Source organism: Grampus griseus (genome assembly GCF_964374135.1).
Source record: "Grampus griseus genome assembly, chromosome: 2".
In the NCBI taxonomy this organism is placed as follows: Eukaryota; Metazoa; Chordata; class Mammalia; order Artiodactyla; family Delphinidae; genus Grampus; species Grampus griseus.
In genome coordinates this window covers 116,739,863-116,766,108 of record NC_139018.1, presented here as the reverse complement: position 1 = coordinate 116,766,108, position 26,246 = coordinate 116,739,863, and the positions used below count along the sequence as shown (strand labels likewise).

Here is a 26,246-nt window from a genome sequence, read left to right as displayed (position 1 = left end):
GAGAATTAACCACCTTTTTTTTGGACTATCAGTCATGCTCAGGTGCACATTATATCATTTAATTTCACAGCAACTTTGTTAGCTATTATCTCCAGAGTTGCACAGCTCGTTTGTAAAATAATAATAACTAAAAAGAAAAGGTAGAGCAAGGATTCAACTCTGAGTCTGATACACCAATGGTTCCCAAACCTGGGGTGTGCTAAGAATTGACTGGAAGGAACCTTTAAAATAATAGATGCCACGCCCCCCCCCCCCCCGACTAAAATGGAATCTCTACTGATGGAGGAAGGGAAGGGAGAGTTCCTGAAAAGAGAAAAAAATTTTAAAGTTCTTAAACTGATTTTGCAGAGCCAGATTTGGAACCACGGCCTTACTGTATGCTGCCTGACCAAGCCGTGGTTCCTAAACCAGGTGTCAGGCTTCAAGATAACCTTGCAACTTGCTTCAAGATAACCTTGCAAACTCAAACTCCAAAATTCCTCATTACACTGTCTTGGCCCTAAACGCCTGCTCTTTTCAAAATCAAGACTACCAAGACTCTAAAATGCCACGGGAAGGAGAGTGGCACTTTCCTGTGTACGGAGTACTGGGGGTGGGGATGGTGGAATGCAGCCAAGCTCAGACTGGCTGACACTAGGCCAAAAACGAGCTGAAGCTGATAAACTTTGAAGACCAACCACGAAGGGAATTTTTTGTTTCCTTTAATCCATCACGGGGGCCTACTAATTGCACCCCACAGCTGCAACTGATCAAGGATGGGGGCCACGTGACCAGGCGCCCTCCACGCCGAAGTCTTCCGCTCTGGTTCGGCTATTAGCCCAAGAGGGACTGGAGGGAAAACCGGAGCTTTTTATCAAGACTACGCGAGAGAGGGGAGCTCCCCGGGAATCTGAGCCGAGGACGGGGGACAGGACTCCAGCTCGAACCCAGACTCCCCCCGATATAAGAAGGCGAGGAATGCAAAATGGAGAGCAGGTGCGGTTCTGGAAGGCCATAGAGTTGACCCTAGTAGTGCTCTTCCCAAACTCTCAAATTTCTCGGGCGTCCCGCCCCTCAGCGGCCGGCCCTCCGGTTTCCGAGGCGTCGCGCCGGAAGTGACCTCATGGCGGCGGCGTGGGGTCGCGGGCGCTTCCGGCGGCGGCCGCGGCTGTCGGGGTGGATGTGAAGAAGCCCCGTGGTCTCTGGGTCCTGCGGTGTTTCAGGGCCGTGTTGGTGTGGTGTGCGCAGGAGGCGCAGGCCCGGCGGCGTGGAGGTGGGAGCGAGGGGCAGGCGGGTGACTAGTGGGCGCTCGTGGGAGGGGGCTTCCGGGGTTGCCAGGAGGGTTTGCTTTTAGGCTTCGTGGTTCCAGGCCTTGCAGACCTTTTTAGAGGCGGGCACGAGCTGGGGGCCGCTTCAGGTGCGCAGGGGCCCCATTACTAAGGCTTGCCTCTGGGGTATGGTTTGAGGTGGAGGCCGAGGGGAGCGGGATTTTAAATAGTAGAGGAATTGTGGGAGGTGTGAGGCATTAGCCGCCTAGCCTCTTAGTTTAGTCTTGCTGATGGTTCCTGCAGCCCGCCCACTCATTGCTCCCTGCTTCAGTTTACTTTTGCACAATGAAGTACGGTGGCAGGGAAGAGCGCGAGTGCCACATCCATGACTGATAGCTGGAGGACAGAGGTGAACTGGACTCTGAGAGGGAAGGGTGGCTGAGAAATAATGATACCTGCTAGGGTGCAGCTTCTGCTGAATCCTGGGGACTTCCCCTTGATTGTTTACTGCAGTTCGTGTTAAGTCTTAGCTTCTTATTATCGGTAGTCTTTGTGCGATATTAGTTGACTTGATCAGTAATTGACTTGTTGAATGGTTCAAGTTCAAGTGTTTTGGTGTGTGAGAGGCATAGTCTTCACCTGCTTGGCCAGGTGGTTGTCAGTAAACCTCCCAGTTCTGGAGCTAGGAGTCTTAACAGTCCTCTCCTGTGGTTACAGGTGAGGAACTCGAGACCCAGAATGGTTTTTGTTCTCTTCCCTAGCCACAGGCTAAACTGATTTCAGTCTGCGATCTGTCTCAGTCCCATCAAAACGTAAGTGACTGTCCCTGAGCAGGTCACTGTTTCAACTGGAAACCTCAGATGGATTCTAGGCTTTTTTTAATGAATGACAGATAAAGGGTACTGAACACAGAATTCTTATATTTTGGTTTCTCTGTATAAAACGGAGATGGTTACAAATAACATAACAAAAAAATTTTCTTTTTGAATTTTATTTTATACACCAGGTTCTTATTAGTTATCTACTTTATACATATTAGTGTATGTATGTCAATCCCAATCTCCCAGTTCATCCCCCACCCACCCAATAACATAACTTTTTAATTGCTAAGAAGTTTCTGGTGGAGCTTTCTTGAGGGGTCAGGGCTGTGGGACTAGCAGAGTGTCTCGCAAACTTTTTGACCTGTGACCCACAGTTAATGTATTTTACATGCTGACCCTGGGTGACCCCTGCATGCACAGAGTGTGTACACACACAGGAAACAAAAGTTTACCCTTTCTATATACGATGCCCTCTGACATTTTCTATTTCATTAAAAGAAAAAAAAAGTTGATTGCAACTCACTAAATTGACTCTGACCTGTAATGGGTCTGACTTCTAAAGACCTGTAGTTTGAAAAACATTGGACTAGAAAATGTTTAATTAAGATTCTTGAGATTCCTGAGATTCTGTAAGTAATGCAAGGTGGAAAATATGTCATTTTTCTCTTCTTATCAACCAGAGGAGCAGGGTTACTAGAGCTCTTCACCAGAACAACAGGACAGGACATTCATATCAGTATCTCAAAGGAGGGCAGTATCCATAGTGATAATGTGTCCGAATTTTGGCAAGGTGTTTGAGTCTTTTCCGATGACCTGGTGGGTGAGATGGGGGGGGATTTGCCATATAGTGGTAAAATTAGATGACATCATGACTTTGAGCATCTATGTCTGTAGGGATTTGATTTGTGGGCACAACTTACAGCTGGGATTTTGGTGATCAGTGTTGAGGCTCTGTCACTTTCTTTATACACAGTGTGTATTTGAAGGCTTATCTAGAGAGTGTGCTTATCAATTTGTTGCCTTTATGAAGTGAAGAGAGAAAGTATCATCTGGGTATTCTCAAGATTTGCCCAGTGCAGTCTAATGAAATGGAAGGGTCATCAGAAATTTAAGTAGTTTAAATATTTAATTTTAAATAGTTTAGGATGTAAATTATTTTTTTTTCTTTTTAAAACTTATTTATTTATGGCTGCGTTGGGTCTTTGTTGCTGTGCGTGGGCTTTCTCTAGTTGTGGCGAGTGGGGGCTACTCTTCGTTGTGGTGTGTGGGCTTCTCATTGTGGGGGCTTCTCATTGTGGGGGCTTCTCATTGTGGAGCATGGGCTCTAGGCACACGGGCTTCAGTAGTTATGACACATGGACTCAGTAGTTGTGGCTTGCAGGCTCTAGAGTGCAGGCTCAGTAGTTGTGGCGTACAGGCTTAGTGCTCTGTGGCATGTGGGATCTTCCCGGACCAGGGATCGAACCCAGCATTGGCAGGCAGATTCTTAACCACTGCGCCACCAGTGAAGTCCCTACGATGTAATTTCTGACAGGTTGTAAATATTGACTTTTAAAAAATAAATACAAAGTTTCTAAATGTAATAGCAAGTTGATGTTTTTAAAATATACAGATATATTTATTTTTTAAAATATTTATTTATTTGGCTGTGCTGGGTCTTAGTTGCGGCACGCAGGATCTTCATTGCGGCATGCATGATCTTTAGTTGTGGCGTGCGGGCTCTTGGTTGTGGCATGCGGGATCTAGTTCCCTGACCAGGGATCGAACCCGGGCCCCCTGCATTGGGAGCGTGGAGTCTTAACCACTGGACCACCAGGGAAGTCCTCAGATAACCTTTTTTTATATTAAAAAAGCCCTCTAGGATATGGATATGTATAAATGGTGTCTTACATTACTTGATTTTCAGATGTTAAGCCAATCTTGTGTTCCTGGAATGAATCCCATTGAGTCGTGGTGTATAATACTTTTTATATGTTGCTGAATTCAATTTGCTAGTATTAAGAATTTTTGTTGCATAGCACAGGGATATCAGCTCGGTGCTTTGTGACCGCCTGGAGGGGTGGGATAGGGAGGGTGGGAGGGAGGAAGATTCAAGAGGGAAAAGATATGGGAACATATGTATATGTATAACTGATTCACTTTGTTATAAAGCAGAAACTAACACACCATTGTAAAGCAATTATACCCCAATAAAGATGTTAAAAAAAAAAGAATTTTTGTGAACATCTCTATGTTCATGAGGGATATTGGTCTGAAGTTTCCTTTTCTTATGATATCTTTGGCTGGCCTTAGTATTAGAGTAAAATTACCCTCATAAAGTGAGTTGGGCAATGTTCCTCTTCTTCTGTTTTCTAAAAGAGTTTATGTAGAATTGTTAATTATTTCTTTCTATGTGTTTTATAGAATTTACCAGTGAAGTCCTCTGGGCCTGGGCTTTTCTTTGTAGGAAGATTTGGAATTACTAAATCAGTGTCTTTACTTGGTATAGGTCTATCTGGATTTTCTATTACTTTTTGAGTCAGTTTTGGTAATTGTATCCTTCTGGGAATGTCCATTTCATATTTTTCCTTTTCCTTTTTGAACTTGTATCCATTCTATTTATCCCACAGAATTTTATCCTAAAACAGGAGTCAGCAAAGTTTTTCTGCAAAGGACCTGGTGGTAGGCTTTGTGGGCCATGTGGTCTCTGTCAGTACTACTAAGTTCTCCCATTGTAGTGCAAAAACAGCCACAGACCATAAGCAAACAGCTGTGCGTGGTTGTGTTCCAATACACCTTTATTGGTAGTGGGCCAGATTTGGTACGTGGGCCGTAGTTTTCTGACCCCTGTTTTAAAATAATAAATTTTATGCCTGAAAACGTTATTTGATAATCCAGTTATCTAGGCAGATCAGGTTTATGAAAGAGTAAGGTGGAAATGGATTCCCTTGCTTGCATATCTTTGTGTACCCCTAAGGATATGTGTATTCCAATTTGTAGTTTTGTTCAGGTGTGATGGGAGGGACCCTCACAGTATGATTTTCTAGGACCATAACTCGAATCCCCTATCTGGCCAGTATTCTTTCTGTGAAAAGGAGGTATCTGAGGGACTTCCCTTGGTGGTCCAGTGGTTAAGACTCTACGCTTCCACTGCAGGGGGCACAGGTTTGATCCCTGGTCAGGGAACTAAGATGCTGCATGCTGCGCCCAAAAAAAAAAAAAAACAGAGACATTTGAAATAAAATTTGCTGTATCGTAGAAATTGTATAGATTATCTCATTTAATCTTCACAATGGTTCTGTGAGGTGGTGGTATAATTGGCATACAGTTGACTCTTGAACTATTGGGCCACCAACCCTCTGCAAAGTTGAAAATTCGAGTATAATCTATAGTTGGCCCTCCATATACCTGGTTCTTCTGTATCTGCGGTTCTGCATCTCAGATTCAACCAACCGCCCATCGTGTAGTACTGTAGTATTTAGTAAAGAAAATTGGCGTTTAAGTGGCCTTGTGCCATTCAAGCCCATGTTGTTCAGGGTCAACTGTAATTCCCATTTTATAGTTGAGACGATTGAGACTCAGATTAGGATAATTTGCTTGTAATTCTGGCCTGTAATGTCTGACTTCAGAAGTCCGTGCCCTTTTCACTATGTTGCCTTTTGTGGAAGATAGGGGCCTAGTACTAGGGTTGTACTAGATGTTTTCTTTTCAGATCTCTGCCATTCCCAAGCTTTTGATTCTACAAACACCTTTCTACATAGATGTGTGGAAAAATACCTAGTTTTTCAGAAATCCGTAACTAACCACTCATCCGTAACTGTTGATTTAATTGTCCTTAGCAGACCAAGGGATTGCTTCTTGGATCTGAGTGCTGTGAGTTCTGTGTGATGTGGCAGATGAGATGGAAGTTTGTAGGTCTGTTATTGGCAAGTTGTCTTTGAATCATTTTGGCAACTACCCCAGTTGCATAATGGGTGGAAGACCATTTAGGTCTACCTGACTTATGTTACAAGAGAAATGATTCAGTAAAGTCTCATAGTGTGGCATTCGGTAGTCTGGAAATCCTGATAGCATTTGAGCAAAATCATCCCATATCTACTTCTGCGTGTGGTGTGCCCAGCATAAATGGGTACATTTGTCCACCACAAAGACATATACAAAAATGTTTAATTTTTTATTCATAATAGCCCCCAAACTGGAAATAATCCAACTGTCTCTCAGCAGTAGAATGGATAAATATACTGAGGCATAGTTATATAATAGAATACTACATGGTGATGAATCTCACAGATGTAATATTGAGCAAAAGAATCCAGACACTTTAAAAGAGAACCTTTATGATTCCATTTGTATGAAGTTCAAAAACAGGCTAAATGAATCTTTTGTGGTAGATATCAGAATAATGGCTGCCTTTGTGGGAACACAGTGGAATCTTCTGGAGTGTTCAAAATATTGTGTCTTGATTGAGTGGTGGTTATTTGGGTAAATTAATATGTAAAAATTCATTGAGCTGTAAACTTAAAATATGTAGACTTACTATCTGTGTAATACCATGATAGAAAAGTAGAAGATAAAAAAACAAAGATTGGTCTGCTTGGGAATTCCCTGGTGGTCCAGTGGTTAGGACTCTGCACTTCAACTGCTGAGGGCGAGGGTTCGATCACTGGTCCGGTCACTAAAAATCCGCAAGCCACGCAGTGTGTCCAAAAAAAGAAAAAGATTGGTCTGTTTGTAGCTCCTAGATCATCTTCAGTGGTAGCTCTTCTTTTGACATGAAGGTGTTAGCCCTGTAATTGATGAAGCCTCCTCGCTTAGTGTGTTCATCTGATTAGAAACCCAGATGTTGGCATTCCACTTGTTTTATTTATTTGTTTATTTATTCAATTAATTTTTGGCTGTGTTGGGTCTTCACTGCTGAATGCGGGCCTTCTCTAGCTGTGGCAAGCAGGGGCCACTCTTTGCTGCGGTGTGCGAGCTTCTCATTGCGGTGGCCTCTCCCGTTGTGGAGTATGGGCTCTAAGCACGCAAGCTCAGTAGTTGTGGCGCACGGGCCTGGTAGCTCCGTGGCACGTGGGATCTTCCCATACCAGGGCTCAAACCTGTGTCCCCTGTGTTGGCAGGCGGATTCCCAACCACTGCGCCACCAGGGAAGCCCCTCCACTTGTTTTAGATTTACTGTTTTCATTTAATAAAGGAATTTTCTTTAAAACTATTAAAATTCTGTTTAGTTATTATTAACATAATATAAACTTGAATGTTTAATATCAGTGTCTTAAAGATATATGTTGAATGAAGAAGTAAAAAGTCTTTTCACATCTGATTAATTTCTGGTATTTCTAAAATTCTTATTACAGCTCTTCATTCTGCATCTATCTAAAATAAGCATCAGGGACTTCCCTGGCGGTCCAGTGGTTAAGAATCCGCACTTCCACTGCAGCGGGCACGGGTTTGATCCCTGGTGGGGGAACTAAGATCTGGCATGCTGTGAGGTGTGGCCAAAAAAAAGAAAAAGGCAAAAATAAAATAAGCATCAGAGTAGGATTATGATGGAGTATAAATGATAGGAAAGGAGCTCCATACTTTTGTGACATTAAGTAGACAAAGGCCAATCAGGAAGGGGAAAATAAGCATAAAACATGTGTTTTATGTGCCTTTTACCGTCATCAGTGTTGAAATTGTGTTGCATTAGAAGTTCACCTGATCTCTTAAATTCTTTGAGATATATTGATAGCGGTTGCAACTCAGTGATGGGTATGTGGGGATCATTATGCTGTTCTGTCTATGTTTGGATATGTTTGAAATTTTCTATAATAAAATGTAAAAAAAAATCTATGGATGAGCCTGCTAATGCATTGTTTCTTTTATTTTCTGTTCTGTCAGCACAGTTTTGTGATACTTGCTCAGTTAAATACTACAGAACTACCTGAGTTTGTCTTTAGGTTTTTGTATTTCTAATGAGACATACTTTTTTTTTAACCACAGGAGTGCCTTTTTTGCTCCTTTAAATATATATATATATATATATATAGCTATTTTTCCTTTTTTAGACTCTGTTTTCTGTAGGTATATTTCTGAAATTAATATTTGAAAACTGTTTAAAACGCTATTCTATTTCTTTTCTATTTTTCATGGGAAACACTAAGCCAGTGTTTCATTTTATACTTAGTGTTGTATGTTATGTTTATATACTCATCTGCTGTTTGCTGACTTCCTTCTGTGTGTAGGGCAGTGTTAGATTTCATATCTTACATAGGATTTTGCATAGGATATGCTTAGGGATATTGTATTTTTAGAACCATTTCCAAGGAGAGCCAAGGCATTTAAATCTAGAGTATTTAGATACTCTAGATTTTGAGTGATTAACCTCTGTCAGATTTATTATATCTAATTCATTCATTCATTGGATTAATATTTATTGAGTTCCTCTTCCATTCTAGGCAGAACAAAACAGACAAGGTCCCTTGCCCTGGTGGAGCTTACATTCTAGTGGGGTAACACATGCAACATAAACAAATAAGATAATTCATATGGTGAGTCATTTTGGAATCATAACAGAAAGTGTTGGAGAGTGATGGGGAGTAGCTGCATTAAATTGGATAGCCAGGGAAGGCCTCTTTGGGGTGGTGACATTTTAGCAGATACCAGAAAGAAAAGATAGAACTAGCTGTTCACAGAGCTGGGGCAAGAGTGTTCTGAGAATACCTGGTGCAGAGTTTTGGAGGGAACAAACTTGATATGTTTGAGGAAGAGTAAGAAGGTTAGTGTGTCTGGAGAACAGGGGGAAGGGAGTGGTGAGAGATGAAGCTGTCTGTAGAGGTTAGCAGAAATCAGATCATGTAGGGCCTACAGTCCATGGAAAGGAAGTTATTAAGCAGAATCATGACAAGTGATTTACATTTTAAAATTTGCTCTGGCTGCTTTGTAGAGAAAGAATTGGAGGGGCAGAAGTGGAAGCAGAGATACTAGTGAGAGGTTTCCTGTAATTACGAGATGATGGTGACTTGGACTGGGAAGGTGGTAGTGGAGCTGGAGAGAAATAGACCTATCTTTGAGGTGGTGACAATAGGATTTGTTGATGAATTGAAAGTATGGGATGAAGGACAAGAAAGGAATCAAGGATGACTTCTGACTCTTTTTTATTTCTTTTTTTGCCTAAGCAGTGTAGTGGATATTGGTGCCATTTATTAAGATGGGAAAAGCTTGGGAAGGAACAAATTGGGGGATGTTGAGTGTGGGGCTAAAGAAATCAAAAATTCTATTTTGGGCATTTATGCGATGCCTGACAGACATCTTTGTAGGAACTGTCCAATGTGTGAGTTTTCATCTTTACGTTTATGGAAAACCTTGCTAGGAAGTTAATCTTATTGGAGGAATGGCTAAATATTCTGTGGCATTATATAGTGCTTATGTTGGCTACATATACTTTTCCTCCTTTTTTATTGAGATATGGTTTACATACAATAAAAATGCACAGACGTTAAATGCCCAATTCAGTGAGTTTTGATAGATGTGTACATCCTTGTAACTACTGCATCAGTAAAAACATAGAACATTTTCATTTCAGGAGGCACAGAAAGAGGCCTTTGTGCCTCTTTCTAGTCAGCTTTCCACCCTATAGGCAAACACGTTTGATTTTTCTCACTATAAAGTAGTGCATCTTGTAGAAATTCTTATAAATAGACTCATATAAATGTATCTGTATGACTTCTTTCAGTTTTTGAAAATCATCTGTGTTGTAGCATAAGTAATTTGTTCCTTTTTACTGTCCAGTAGTGTTCTGTTGTATAATTATACCATCATTGTTTCCTCTCTTCTCCTTGTTTCCAGTTTTCGGATATTGTGATAATGTACTTTGTACATGTGTGTACAAGTCTTTTTGTGAATATATGTTTTTATTTCTCCTGTGTAAATCCTAGGAATGAAGTTTTGGATCACAGGTGTGTGTTTAATATTGTAAAAAACTGCCAAACTTTTCCAAAGTGCTTGTATCATTTTACACGGTCAGCAGTGTAAGAGAGTTCCAGTTGCTTCACATTGTCATACACATTTGGTGCTTTCAATCTTGATCCATACTAGTGGGTGTAGTATCCTCTGTTGGTTTTTTCCCAATTTAATTTTTTTTTTATTGTGGTGAAGTATACATAAAATTTATCATTTTAACCATTTTTAAGTGTACAGTTCAGTGACATTAGGTGCACTCACATTGTTATGCAACCATCACCATCATCTGTCTCTAGAACTTTTTCATCATACCTAACTGAAACACTGTTCCCATTAAATAGTAACACCCCGTTTCCTGCTCCCCCAACCCCTGGCAAACACTGTTCTACTTTCTGTCTCTGTGAGTTTGACTGTTCTAAATTCTTCATATAAGTGGAATCATACAAGATTTGTCCTTTTGTGTCTTATTTCACTTAGTATAATGTCTTCAAGGTTTATCTGTGTTGTAACATATATCAGAACTAACTTCCTTTTTAAGACTGAATGATATTCCATTTTACGTGTATAGCGTGTTTTGTTTATCCATTCGTCCATCATGGATGTTTGGGTTGTCTCGTGTGTGTGTGTGTGTGTGTGTGTGTGTGTGTGTGTGTGTGTGTGTGTTTAATATTTATTTATTTGGCTGCACCAGGTCTTCGTTGTGGCACGCGGGATCTTCATTGCCACGTGCAGGATCTTTAGTTGTGGCTTACGGGATCTTTAGTTGCGGTGTGCGGGAGATCTAGTTTCCTGACCAGGGATCGAACCCAGGTCCCCTGCATTGGGAACACGGAGTCTTAACCACTGGACCAGGGAAGTCTGTATTTTAATTTACATTTCTCTGATAATTAATGATAATTGAACAGCTTTTCATATGTTTATTGGCTATTCATATCACTTCTTTTGCCTACTTTTAAAAAAATGTGGTGTTTCCTTTTTATTCCTGATTTGTAAGCATTCCTTATATATTCTGGATACAAGTTCTTTATCAGATATATCTATTGTGAATATGTTCTCCTTGACTGTGACTTACCTTTTCTTTTTTTCTTTTCTTGTTTTGGGGTGATTGTAACAGAAGAGGGCAGAAACATCTTTTTGCCATCATAAATTTGAGAGTTTTCTTGAAATGCTTGGCTGCCAGGGAGGTAGCCTTCATTGGAATGATTTGGAGATGGGGCTAGATTATATGGAATACCTTCCTAAATATTTTATTACAGTACCTTTGTTTTAAATTTATGACTGTCTTAACCCATCCAGAGAATGATTTGGTTTGGGAAAAAGTGGAAAATAATTTAGTTTGAAAAAAAGAGTTTTCTGCTCTGGAGTATTGTAATGAAAGCTAGGTGGCTTTACCTTTTGACTGACTGAGGCTCTATCCTGAGAAAATTATTTAAGACAAGCACTGAATGAAATTGATCATTGCTGCACTAACTATAATTGTGAAAAATGGAATTATCTAAATGCCCATTGAGAAAAAAACTGTGATGTGTGAATGCAGTGGAATATGTACAGCATGGAAAATATGCCATTTTACTAAGAAGCTGCCTTTATGCTCTGGTTACAAGTATGTAAAATATCCATTATAATCTCTCTGTTGTAAATTCCCCATCTGTAAAATGGGATAGTCAGGTAGCTGCCTCATAGGGTTGTCATGATGATTGAAGGAAAGAATGCCCCTAAAGTTTTAGCTCGTTCCTGAGACATAGTAAGTGTGCAATAAATGCTAGCTGCTGCTGCTCTTACACAATATGATGGTATGTGTATAAAGGCTGTGGGATTATGTGTGTTCCATTAACCTTTTGTTTTCTTAATGGTGATTCCCCCCCCCTTTCTGTTACCTACTATATTAAATCATCCCCAAATTTAAACCATCACCTATATAGGTTTTGAATCTGTCATCTTCTTTCCATCTTCATTGCTTCTGCCTATGCCAGCTTACCACCATCTCTTAAATGGGCTGCTCTAGTTGCCTCCCAGCTGGTCTCCTGCATCTTTTTTATACCTCTTCCAACTTGTATTCTTTAATGATGACTTTTGATGAGCAAGACTTTAAAATTGTGATGAAATCTAATTCATCAGATTTTTTCTTTTATAATTAGTACTTATTTGTGTTTTGGCTAAAGAAATCTTTCTCTGCCCTAAGGTCACTAAAATACTCTATTTTTTTGTTTTCCCAGTAGCTTTAGTTTTAGCTTTTATGTTTAGATAGTTTATTTCAAATTATTTTTTTTGTATCTATGTGGGATAAGACTAGACCGTTATTTTTTTCTCATATATATCCAGTTGTTCTAGCACCGTTTACTGAAAAATACTTTTTGATTTTTCCATTGATTTATCTTGGTACCTTGATCAGAAGTCAGTTGACCATGTGTGTGTAGGTCTATTTCTGGACTCTGTTCTGTTGATCTAGTTGTCTATCCTCGCACCAATACCACACTGATTTTCTATAGCTTTATAGTAAAACTTGAAAGAAGATAGTGTAAAACAACTACCTCTGTTTTTCTTTTATATGATTATTTTGGCTACTTTAAGTATTTTGCATTTCCATATAGATTTTAGGACCAGTTTTTCAGTTTCTCCAAAAAGGCCGCTGGGATTTTTATTAATATTTGTATTTGATCCACAGATCAACTTGGGGAGAATTGACAACTTTAAGCTCTTCAGTCTGTGAATGTGGTACATCTCTCCATTTATTTAGATCTTCTTTTAATTTTTCTCAGCAGTCTTTCAGTTTTTATCATAGAGGTCCTGCCCATTTTTCATTAGATTTATTCCTAAGTATTTTGGTTTTTAATACTATTATAAATAGTATTTTAAAATTTCATTTTCAGTTGTTTGTTGCTATTATATAAAATACCGTTGTTTATTTTATATTGAGCATGTATCCTGTGATCTTGCTAAAGTCATACTAGTAGGATTTTGGGGGGGTACATTCCTTAGGGTTTTCTACATGCACAGTCAATAATACAGCTTACAAATAAAGATAACTTTACACCTTCCTTTCCAATATTTATGCTTTTTATTTCTTTTTCTTTTTTTATTTCACTGGCTAGGACCTAAATATAGTGTTGAATAAGAAGCAGAAGTGGCGAGAGTGGACATTCTTGCCTTGTCCCAGTCTTGCGGGGGAAAGAATTCATTGTTTCACCATTAGTATGATGTTAGCTTTAATTGTTTTGTAGATGCCACTGCCCCTTTTTTATATCATGGATGGATGTTGAATTTTGTCAGATTATCTTTCTACATGTATTGACATGACCATCCATGATTTCCCATTTACTTTGTTAATGTGGTGGAAGACGCTGATTTTTTTAAAAAATTGACCTTTTTATTTGAGGTAACTAGATTCATATGCACTTGTAAGAAATAATAGAAATTCTATATACCCTACCTGTTTTTCCCCATTGGTGACGTCTTGCAAAAGTATAGTACAATATCACTACCAGGATATTGACATTGATATGATCAAATATAGAATGTTTCCATTACTACAAGGATCCCTCATGTTGCTCATTTATAGTCATCCCTGTTTTCTTCCTGCCTCCCAGCACTTCCCTCACCCCTGGGAACCACTAATCTCTTCTCCATTTCTATAGTTCTTTCAAGAATATTACACAAATGGAATCATACAGGATGTAATCTTTTGGGGTTGGCTTTTTTTCACTTTTTCTCCCTGGCATGAATATACCACAGTTTGTTTCACTATTCACACATGGAAGGTCATCTAGGCTGTTCCAGTTTGAGGCTATTAGGAGTAAACCTGATATGAACATTCATGTACAGGTTTTCACGTGAACTTAAGTCTTCCTTTCTCTGAGATAAATGACCAGTCATGCAGTTGCTGGGTCACGTAGGAGTTGCATGTTTAGATTTTTTATAAATTGCCAAATTGTTTTCCAGAATGGCTGCACCATTTAGTAGTCCTGTCAGCAATGTGTGAGTGTATGAGTAAACCAGTTTTTCCACATCCTTGCTCGCACTTGGTGTTACTGTTTTTCATTTTAGCCATTCTGGTGGATATGTAGTGATATCTCATTGTGATTTTAGTTTGTATTTCCCTAATGGTTAATGATGTTGAATATCTTTTCATATATTTATTTACCATCCGTATATCTTCTTTGTTGAAACGTCATTTTGTGTCTTTTACCCATTATGGATTGGATTGTTTGGGGTTTTTTTTACCATTGAGTTTTGAGAGTTCTTTTTTTAAAAATGTTTATTTATTTATTTATTTAGCTGTGCCGGGTCTTAGTTGTGGCACACGGGATCTTTGTTGCAACATGCGGGATCTTTAGTTGCAGCACACAGGATATTTAGTTGCGGCATGCAGGATTTTTAGTTGTGGCATGTGGGATCTTTAGTTGCAGCATGAGGGATCTTTAGTTGCAGCATGCGAACTCTTAGTTGTGGCATGCGGGATCTAGTTCCCTGACTAGGGATTGAACCCGGACCCCCTGCATTGGGAACACGGAGTCTTAGCCACTGGACCACCAGGGAAGTCCTGAGAGTTCTTTATATATTCTAGATACTAGTCATTTGTCCTTGTCAGATAATGCAGTTTGCAAATATTTTCTGCCAGTCTGTAACTTGTCTTTTTTATCCTCCTAACAAGGATCCTCTTGCAGAGCAAAAGTTTTTAATTTTCAAGAAGTCCATCTGATCGGTTTCTCTTTTAATGGATCAAGTTTAAGAACTTTTTGCCTTACCCTAGATCCTGAAGGCTTGTCTTATGCTTTTCCTAAAAGTTTTATAGTTTGACATTTTACATTTAAGTCCATGACCCATTTTGAGTAAATGTATATATAAATTATGAGATTTAGGTCAGTGTTCATTTTCTACTGATGGATATCCATTTATTCCATCACCGTTCGTTTTTTTTTTTTTTTTTTTTTTTTGCGGTACGCGGGCCTCTCACTGTTGTGGCCTCTCCCGTTGCGGAGCAGAGGCTCCGGATGCGCAGGCTCAGCGGCCATGGCTCACGGGCCCAGCCGCTCCGCGGCATGTGGGATCTTCCCAGACCGGGGCACGAACCCGTGTCCCCTGCATCGGCAGGCGGACTCCCAACCACTGCGCCACCAGGGAAGCCCCGTTCGTTTGTTTTAACAACAAAAGCAAGGTATAATTGTATTCTTTCACTGGAGGATATGAAGCCTGATATAGTTATTAAATTAAGTATCTATGTTATTTTATTTTTAAAAATATTTATGTTCTGCTGCTTGAGTCATCAAAGAAGATTGTCTTAATTCTCTTCTGTTGACTTAAAAAATTATTCTTGAATTTTTTTTTAATTTTTTGGCTGCATTGGGTCTTTGCTGTGTGAGGGCTTTCTCTAGTTGTGGCGAGTGGGGGCTACTCTTCGTTGCAGTCTGTGAGCTTCTCGTGTGGTGGCTTCTCTTGTTGCGGAGCATGGGCTCGAGGTGCGTGAGCTCAGTAGTTGTAGCATGCGGGCTTCAGTAGTTGTGGCACGTGGGCTCAGTAGTTGCAGCGTCTGGGCTCTAGGGCTCACAGCCTTCAGTAGTTGTGGCGTGTGGGCTCAGTAGTTGTGGCTCACAGGCTCTAGAGCTCAGGCTCTAGCAGTTGTGGTGAACGGGCTTAGTTGCTCTGCCAGCTGTGGGATCTTCCCCCGTGTCATGTGGGGTCTTCCCAGCCCAGGGATTGAACCCGTGTCCCCTACATTGGCAGGTGGATTCTTAACCACTGCACCACCAGGGAAGTCCCTATTCTTGCATTTTTTTTTTTTTTTTTTTTTTTTTTTTGCGGTACACGGGCCTCTTGCTGCTGTGGCCTCTCCCGTTGCAGAGCACAGGCTCCGGACGTGCAGGCTCAGAGGCCATGGGCCACGGGCCTAGCCGCTCCGCGGCATGTGGGATCTTCCCGGATCGGGGCACAAACCCATGTCCCCTGCATTGGCAGGCGGACTCTCAACCACTGCGCCACCAAGGAAGCCCTTGAATATTTTATATACTTGTTTTATAGTCTATATTATATTTTGATATAATAAAATTACCTCTATGGAGAATTATAGTAATATATATTGTTTGTGAGTTGTACCCTGTATGTATGGACATGAATTAAATAAATCTCTTTCTGTGTTTTTGCCTTAATTTTTAATGTTTTTTTTGTTTTGTTTTGTTTTTTTGCGGTACGCGGGCCTCTCACTGTTGTGGCCTCTTCCGTTGCGGAGCACAGGCTCCGCTCCGCGGCATGTGGGATCTTCCCGGACCGGGGCACGAACCCGTGTCCCCTGCATCGGCAGGCGGACTCTCAACCACTGCGCCATCAGGGAAGCCCTTGCCTTAATTTTTTATGACATTTCTGTTGCAACCCTTTTGTTTCTTTTCTCTTTTTTTTGGCCACGTTGGGTCTTTGTTGCTGCACGCAGGCTTTCTCAGTTACAGCGAGTGGGGGCTACTCTTCATTGTGATGCACAGGCTTCTCACTGCGGTGGCTTCTCTTGTTGGGGAGTATGGGTTCTAGGCGCGTGGGCTTCAGTAGTTGTGGCTAATGGGCTCTAGAGCGCAGGCTCAGTAGTTGTGGCGCATGGGCTCAGTAGCTCTGCGGCATGTGGGATCTTCCCAGACCAGGGCTCAAACCCGTGTCCCCTTCATTGGCAGGCGGATTCTTAACCACTGCGCCACCAGGGAAGCCCAATCATTGGTTTTAAACCTTTCATCTTTTCTAATATAAGCATTTATATTAGAAATAGATAAATATATAAATTTCCCTTCAAACACTATTTTAAGTGCATCCCATAAATGTTGATATGTTATATTTTCATTTTCATTGAGTTTGAACTGTTTTCTGTTTTTTGGCCACGTGGCATGGCGTACAGGATCTTAGTTCCCCGACAAGGGATTGAACCCACGCCCCCTGCAGTGGAAGCACAGAGTCTTAACCACTGGACTGCCAGGGAAGTCCCGAATTTGAACTGTTTTCTAACTGCCCTTTTGATTTCTTCTTTGACCCATAGGTTATTTAGAAATGTCTTGCTTAATTTCCAGATATTTTGGGATATTTGAAATATCTTATTATCAACTTCAAATTTAATTCTGTTATGAACAAAGAGCATACTCTGTCTGATTTCAGTCCTTTGAAATGAATTGATACTAGTTTAAGGCCCAGCATGTGTTGGTGGACTTGAAAAGAATGTTATTCTGTAGTTAGGTGTAGTGTTCTCTAATGCCTTCAGTCAGCTTTTTTAAAAAAAAATTTTGTCCACAATTTTTCATTGTCATCAGCAAGAGGGTTAGTCTGATATGAGCTACTGTGACATTACCAACATTATTTTTTTATATATTATTTCTTATTTATTCTCTTTGAAAACATTCTGCTGGAAGATATATTAAAATATAATGTTGTATGGGCTTCCCTGGTGGCGCAGTGGTTGAGAGTCCGCCTGCCGATGCAGGGTACACGGGTTCGTGCCCCAGTCTGGGAAGATCCCACATGCCGCAGAGCTACTGAGCCCATGCGCCACAACTACTGAGCCTGCGCTCTAGAGCCCATTAGCCAGCCCATTAGCCAGCGGCCCATTGGCCGCTGAGCCTGCGCGTCTGGAGCCTGTGCTCCGCAACGGGAGAGGCCACAACGGTGAGAGGCCCACGTACCGCAAAAAAAAAAAAAAATATATATATATATATAATGTTATAAAACAAGTGATAGTTTTTGTGATATGATGTCCAGGTAAATATCCAGTGCATGTGGTTTAAAGCAGTTGTAAGATCTATATATATAATGGTATTGCTTATTCATTAGTATGCTTACTCCTACTAAAAAAAAAAAGCTTTATTTTTTATGCTTTATTACCTCAATTAAGGATATGATAGAATATATATTATTAAGAACACCTGGTACAGACCTGGTATAATGTTTGGTGAATTTTATTAAAGATTTATCTTTTTCTCAAGGTACACTACATTGTTTCTTCTCTCCACGGCGGTCTCACATCTGAAACATGGCCGCGGATTGGCTGGGCAGTATTGTGTCCATCAACTGTGGAGATAGCTTGGGTGTCTATCAGGGAAGAGTATCAGCAGTGGATCAGGTCAGCCAGACCATTTCTCTCACCCGGCCTTTCCACAATGGAGTGAAGTGCCTTGTGCCAGAAGTCACTTTCAGGTGAGTATCCTGATTCTTCCAAATCCAGTCTGGTGATCTGTGGAGCTTGACCTAGGTCTCATTGCCAGTATTCTCTTGCATAGGGCTACTTTTGAGTAGAGTCTTATCAGGGGTGAGATTTTGCAATCTTAGATCTTATAGTTCTACTGTTTCAGCAGAGACTTTGTGTCATAATTAGCTTTCAGCTGATTCAGGGTTTGTGAAACATTTTTCTTATCTCTGCCAAACATGCAATATTATATTTAAATGCGTCAAATTCAGAATAATATTTCTGTTTTCTGGTTTCAGATTTCCTTTCTCAGTTTTGTATTATTTGTGCTTTCTTACATCTAAGGTCTTTATTGATCCCCCCACCCCACCATGTAACTATCTCTCTTTGTAGATTTATATTATTTATCTCCAGAGGCACACTGTAGCCAGTAGCTGAAGTTCTTAGCTACAGGAATGTATTTTTCTTAGTGTTTGCTAACAGATCTCAACCTTAGATGTCTCCACTTCCTTCTTTTCACAAGTTTGACAGAAACCTCCCTTTCTTATGTTTTTTTGTTTTTTTTTAAAAAAAGAGACTGTCTGGCAAGAGCTTCCTTGACTTCCTAAACAGCATCCACTTGTAACCTTTTCTGTAGGTGTATCCATTCTTATTGCTTATCTCCTCTGAAGTCTTCATGGAAGAAATATCCTTTGTGTTCAGGGCTAACCTTATCGCACGTATGCTTTACGTGCTATCCTTTTCTATCTCCTTTGAGGCCCTACTTCTTTTCTTTTGTGTCCTCACTTGCAACCTTTATACTGTCTCTTTTCTCTTTGCTTTCTAACATTCCCAGGCCTCCCCCATGGTAAAAACACTCCCCCCTGCCCCCCCTACACACACACCTTGCATTTGCCACTAGGTATTGCCCTGTCATTTCCCTTCTCTTTGTACTCATAATTCTTTTCAGAGCAAAATACAGTTGACCCTTGAAAAATGAGGAGGTTAGGGCGCCAACTGCCTGCACCATCGACAGTCTAGGTATAACTTTACATTTGACCCTGAGTATCCATGGTTCCGTCTCTGCAGATTCAACCAACCATGGATCATGTGGTACTATAGAATGTGTTTAGTGGGAAAAAAAAATCCATGTATAAGTGGACCTGCACAGTTCAAACTGTTGTTCAAGGGTCAACTGTAGTCTGCTTTCGTTCCCTTTGTGGCCTAGTCCCTCTAGGCCCTCCCTACTCCACCATTGTCTTTTTTCCAACTTTACCATCTTGCTGAAGTAGCTTTTGCCAAGTGCCAAACTCAGTGGAGTGTCTCAATTCTAATCTTATTCAAATGTGCCCTAACTGTTGGAATGGCCTCTTCTTTTAGTTTCTTTGTCACCCTTTGGGTTTTCTTGCCATGTATTCCTCCATTCCTTTATACACCTTCCCCCACCCCACCCCCCCAGATTCCTTTTCTTCTCAGTTTCTAAGATGGGGTTAGTCAAAGTTCTATCTGTGGTTCTTTTCTGAGTCTGTATTCTCTTTAGACAGTCTTATGGGTATCTTCTTACACATTAGTGAGATCCCAAATCTTTAATTTAGACCCATTATGTGAGTTCCATACACTTTAATTGTCTACTGGTCATTTCCAGGTGGATATCCCACAGAATATCCTAAATTTAAGATTTTCAAAGCTGAGCTCATTATGTTATCTGCAGATTTCTTCCTCCCAAGGTGTACCCTTAATTAGTGACTAACGACACCTTTCACCCAAGTTAGAAGCTTAGGAGTCATAATAAATTCTTTCTCTTCATCCTCATGTTCAGTTAGTTACCAAATTCTGTGGATTCCAAATGTTATTTGGTTCTGTCCTCCCCTCTCTCTTTGCACTGTCACTTGCCCTGTTCATCCCCTCTTATTTCTTGCCTCATCTCCTAACTGGTGACCCTGCGTCTAGTTTCTCCACCTTCCTTACAGCCACCAGGAAAATCCAGTGTGATTATGATCTGATCCCTAATTTCCTCCACAGCCTTAGCTCCTAATGGCCCTCCATAAGCATTCTACTCTTTAGTAACACTGTGACATTTGCAGGTCCTCAAATGGCCCAAATTTTCTCAATCTCTGAGCCTTGGCCTAAGATGCCCCGCTCCCTACCATACTCTGCTTGGCCAACTCTTATTTTCCTTCCCCCACCAGACTTAGCTTAAGTGCTTCATCCATCTCTGCCAGACTCGCATATATTTTGCTTTGGGGAGCTCTAGTCCCCTGTACATACGTCTGTCATAGTATTTAACACTTTTGATTACCTACTTGAATTTTCTGCTGACTAGACTGTGAGTTCCTTGTGGGAATGTAATGCTTTTCATAGCTATATACCCCACTCCTAGTACAGGGCTTACCATATAGTAAGTACTCTGTGTATACCTATCGGATGAGCAGGTGAGTGAATGAATGAAAAAAAACTATTAAGCAGTCTAGAAATCTAAGATGTTAATGATAGTTTTGTGATTAACAATAGATCTCTATATTTTTTACTGAAGTATAGTTGATTTACAATGTTGTGCTAATTTCTACTGTACAGCAGAGTGACTCGGTTATACATATGTATACATTCTTTTTTATATTCTTCTCCATTATGGTCTATCCCAGGACACTGAATATAGTTCCCTGTGCTTTACAGTAGGACCTTGTCCATACATTCTAATAGTTTGTATCTCCTAACCCCAAACTCCCACTCCATCCCTCCCCCTCCCCAACTCCCCTTTAACAATAGGTCTCTTTAAAGGCCAGTGCTGTGTCAGTTGAATGTCAGTGGCTGAGCCTTGTCTTTAAGTGCTCTACTACCTTTTCTAGGTTTTGCCTCTGATGACTCATTGAAATGCAGCCCTGCAAAGGTGTAGCTGGTTGCTCTTGATCCCAGTTACATGTCTGTTATCACTATTATAGTTTTGAGACTTGGACTCTTTTGTATATTTCAGGGCAGGTGACATAACGGAATTAAAAATTCTGGAGATACCAGGTCCTGGAGAAAACCAACATTTTGGAGACCTTCATCAGACAGAATTAGGCCCCTCTGGTGTTGGGTGCCAAGTAGGTATCAATCAGAATGGCACGGGCAAGTTGGTCAAGAAGCCAGCCTCTTCCAGCAGTGCCCCTCAGAACATCCCTAAGAGGACAGATGTGAAGAGCCAAGATGTTGCAGTCTCTCCCCAGCAGCAGTGCTCAAAGAGCTATGTGGACAGGCACATGGAATCCTTGACTCAGTCCAAAAGTTTCCGTCGTCGGCACAACTCTTGTAAGTTGGATCAAGTTAATATTTCTTCTTAACCTGATGTTTCCTGTCCACTTATCCACTTCTGTTCTTTAAATAAGTCATTTATTACCCTAATAAAAAAAGGATGCTGGCAGAGCTTAGCAAAAATATAGCATGTTTCTTTTCTTCTGGATCTAGTTCCTCAAGATATTAAAGGGAAGGAAATGAGCTGTTAGAGACTCACACCAGCTCCCTGCCCTCTCCCACCACTTCCCTTCCTTCTAAAAAAGTCAGTGATCTGCCTAGAGTTCACATAGACAAAAGTGATGTTGTTTTTAATCTGGTGACTGGTGGTAGTAGTGAAGTCTGGGTTGAACCTGCACTAAAGCGGTTCTGGGGATTCTTGAATAACTTCTCTTTTTGTGATTTGACTCCCATCCTCAGTTAGAGGAGAGGAAGGGATGGGCCTAGGCATCTCTGTGATCTTACAGTTTCTGACAGATTGACAGTTTTAAATTTGCTGTGTTCACTGTCCCTGCCGGCACACCAAGGAGGGCATACACTGGTGTGTGTTAATGCCCAGTTTTGTTTGGTACCGACAAATTGTTGAATGTCATTTGCTCATTATAGAACCGTAGTTAATTCACAAGAATCAGGTATGCTCTTTAACATATTGAATATTTACTAGAATAAAGTTATAATAGTGAATTATAGAAGATTCACTAGAATCTTTGTGGCCCTTCAGAAGCCAACATTTTTAAGTTTTGAAAATGCCTGATTCTGTGACTAAACTATTGGAATTTTGAGGGAAAAAAAAGGTATTTCAAGGCACTTTTCCTTCAGTGCTTCTTAAATAACTATCTGAATTGACAATGATTGAAGATCTGAGACTGAAATTGAGTTGTTAGTTCTTCTGTATCCTTTGAAAAACTGTAGAATTATTGGATACAAAATGACTTTTTCCATTTAGACTTCAACCTTCTGTACTTTGCTTTATTTTCTCTTTAAGAAAAAAAACAAAACCTTTTTTCTAAATAAATAGAAAAGGGGCTTCCCTGGTGGCGCAGTGGTTGAGAGTCCGCCTGCCGATGCAGGGGACGCGGATTCGTGTCCTGGTCCGGGAGGATCCCACATGCCGCGGAGCGGCTGGGCCCGTGAGCCATGGCTGCTGAGCCTGCGCGTCCGGAGCCTGTGCTCTGCAATGGGAGAGGCCACAACAGCGAGAGGCCCGCGTACTGCAAAAAAAAAAAAAAAAAAAAAAAAAAAAAAAGGTAGAACCAATGTACTGAGCTTCCAAGTTGATGTACCTGCCCTTTAAAAAAAAAAAAAAAAAAAAATTTTTTCTTTACCAAAAAATTGACTCTTTGTTAAGTTCGAATGTTCAAGCAGTGTATAATCTCTCATGTACTTGTAGATAATCTTCATTAACAATTTGTAAATTACATTTTTCACACATATTTTCCCCTTTATTAACATCTTAACATTACTATGATACATTTGTTACATTTAATGAACCAGTGTTGATACATTAACCAAAGTCTATATTTTATTCAGATTGCCATAGTTTTTACCTCGTGTCCTTGTTACAGGCTGTCATCCAGCATACCACATTACATTTAGTAGTCATGTCTTCTCTTGGCTCTGACGGTTTCTCAGACTTTCATTGTTTTTGATAACCTAGACAGTTATGATGAGCACCGGTCATCTGTTTTGTAGAATATTCCTCAATTGGTATTTGATGTTTTTCTCATGATTAGACTGGGGTTGTATGCTTTTGGGAGGAAGACCACAGAGAGAAAGTGTCATTTTCATCACATCATATCAAGAGTACGTACTGCCACCATGGTTTATGACTTTTGATGTTGACCTTGATTGCCTGGCTGAGGTAGTGTGTGTCAGAGTTCTCCTCTGAAGTCAGTATGTACAGCCCACACCTAAGGAATGGAGACTTATGCAGAGTATCTACATAAGTTACTTGGAATTCTTCTGCACCAGAGATTTGTTTCTTCTCTCTCATTTGTTTTTATCATTTATTTTTATCAGTATGGACTTATAAGTATTTATTTTATACTTTGGCTTATAATTCAATACCACTTTATTTTGGCACTCAGATTCTTTCAGCTTTGGACGCTGAGAGCTCTTCCAGTTGGCTACTGTGTACCTTTGACATGCTCCCATCATTGTGGGTGGGTTTTTTTTTCCCCCATTACTTCCTTACTTTCTGGCACTACAAGGTGCTCCAGGTTTATCTTTTATATTTCCTGCCCCAGCCCTAGAATCAGCCATGTCTCCAAGGAGCCCTGTTTCCTTTTACTAGAGAATGGTATTACAAACCACAGTCTAGCCACTAGATGTGCTCATTGCTACTGGGTGTCGCCCTTCAGCTGACAGAGCAGGAAAATATATATGTGTATACTCAACCAGTGTATGTACACATATCTGTAAATACTTCTTTATGTAACCTTCACTACTATAATATTAAGCTAAATATAAGTTCATACTGATGTTTGCAAGTCTAATATATTACCACATGGATCATTCTAGCCTCTTCCTTATCTGTAACCTCTCCCTCCAACTGTGAGAAACCCATACCATCTGCCATCCATTGACTTAAATTATTCAATTCCAATATACAGTATCAGAATTACTAACCCTAATCCATACTCCCACCCCCTTCATTGACTTGTTTCATGTATTTGTAACAGATTGTTTCCTTACATTCAGCATTTCATCCTTGGACCCTCCAACCTCCTCAGTGATTTTTTTAAAAATTTGCATGCATTAAGGCTCACTCTTTGTGCTCTAAAGTTCTGTGGGTTTTAACAAGTACATAGTATCTTGTATCTCTCATTACAGTACTCTGCAGAATCCCCTGTGTTTCGCCTATTCAGTCCTTCCCCTTTTCCCTCAGGGACTGCCCACCGCCCCCCTCCCCCAGCAACTACTGATCTTTTTACCCTCCACCTCTGTAGTTTTGCCTTTTCCAGAATATCACATAATTAAAATCACATAGTATGTAGCCTTTTCAGACTAGCTTCTTTCACTTGATATGTATTTAAGATTCATCCATGTCTTTTTGTGGCTTGGTAGCCCATTTCCTTTTATTGCTGAATAATTTTCCATTGTATGGATATATCAGGACATCTTGGTGGCTTCCAGCTTTTGGTGATTATGAATAAAGCTGCTGTAAATATTTGTGTGCAGGTTTTATGTGGACATAAGTTTTTAGGTGAGTTGGGTAAATACCTAGGGGGTGTGATTGATGGGTGTTGTGGTGAGACTGTCAGTTTGTTTCTTTTTCTTTTCTTCCCCCGTTACTAATGATTATAGCAAGTCTCTTGAAAGAGTACAGTTAACTTCAAAACAAGTAATTTATTTGATCTTTAACAAGTCTGATATAGTAAAAAGTGGGGTCACTCTCAAAAGTATACTCTGGTTGGGCTTCCCTGGTGGTGCAGTGGTTAAGAATCCACCTGCCAATGCAGGGGACACGGGTTCAAGCCCTGGTCCGGGAAGATCCCACATACTGTGGAGTAACTAAGCCCATGCGCCACAACTACTGAAGCCTGTGTGCCTAGAGCCCGTGCTCCACAACAAGAGAAGCCACTGCAATGAGAAGCCCGTGCACCGTAACAAAGAGTAGCCCCCACTCACCGCAACTAGAGAAAGCCCGCGCGCAGCAACGAAGACCCAACGCAGCCAAAAAAATAGAATTAAACTAAAAAGTTTTTTAAAAAAATTAAAAGAAATAAGTGTACTCTGGTTGATGCTTCTTCTGCTTTCGCTGTTTGATCCATTCCCCTTTCCTATATTATTAAGTGCATGTAAATAAGGTCATGGGCAGTAAACTGTTAGACTCTCTTTTCGAGAATTTCTTTTGAATCCAGATTTGTGTGGAAGATGTCTGTGGCCTGGGAATTGGATGATGTGATGTGGCTCAGAATTGGTTTGTGATAGAAAACAGAGTTACGTTTATTTATCTGATCCGTGAACCCTGTAAGATAAGTAGAAAGGTCTGCCGGAGATTGACTGACTTAGCATTTATGTAGCATTTTAAGGATTCCAAGGAAGTAGATTGGTTTCCTCCCACCACAGTTGTAATGTAGATTATTAATGTTTGTTTCATGGATAAGTGAGAAATGGAGATTAAGTATTTTTCTTATTAGAGATCTGTAAATCAAATTTTCTCTGGTATATGTACATTGATGTTGAGACTAGTAGATTGATAAAGCTATAGGAATATAATCTCTCGTTGATTCTGGCTTTTAATTGTTCTTTCAGAGTTAGTAATAAGTTGTTGACGGATTTGTTGGTTCTAGTTACCTAATCCAACACTGATGAGAGCTTTAGCACAAGCAGATTTTAATCTCTTCTTTTAGATTGTAAAAGAAGGGGGGGTGGGAGGGTGGTTATAAAGAGTAGTTCCTGTGACTTTGGTCGTTGAACTGACCACTTAGAATATTTGTCAAGTGGATGAATGGAGCATCAGTCCCAGGGAGCAGAGGGAAACCTCCTGAGGCCTGTTATATGGTCTGTTTAGTGTAACAGTGATCCCACCATCTGAGGCCTTAAAGTTACTTTTTGCTAAGTTTTCATGATCCTTCTGCGGTTCTAATGTGACTTCTTAACCTCCTTGGATGTGCTTCATTTATCCACCAGACTTGAAAAACCTGGTGCTGCTGCTGGAGCCCAAGAAGTTGACTGATTACCAGGGCCTGGAATTTGGGAGTTGAAAAGAAGGTACCAGATACTCTCAGGAACCTGCTCACAAAGCCCATTGAGTCCGACACTAAAACATTTGTAATTTGACCTTCATGTGCCCTTTAGCGTGCTGTAAGTGCAGGACAAAGTTCCCCTTTACAATATGTGTGTGACAAAAACCAATAA

General features: G+C 40.5%; 1 protein-coding gene across 2 annotated transcripts in view; it reads left to right on the top strand.

Annotated features, from left to right (window-relative positions):
* The first annotated feature begins 1,115 nt into the window (after positions 1–1,115).
* The window catches only part of EDC3 (enhancer of mRNA decapping 3), a 52,270-nt gene continuing 27,139 nt past the window's right edge, over positions 1,116–26,246 (top strand). Inside the window, exons 1-3 of one of the 2 annotated variants that reach the window (XM_082649136.1) lie at positions 1,116–1,252; positions 17,935–18,145; positions 21,085–21,401. In XM_082649136.1, the coding sequence (XP_082505262.1) occupies positions 17,982–18,145; positions 21,085–21,401 (481 nt within the window). In that variant the 5' untranslated portion in view covers positions 1,116–1,252; positions 17,935–17,981. Of the gene's footprint in view, positions 1,253–17,934; positions 18,146–21,084; positions 21,402–26,022; positions 26,100–26,246 lie in introns of those variants that run through there. The other variant, XM_082649137.1, reaches the window with a different exon arrangement.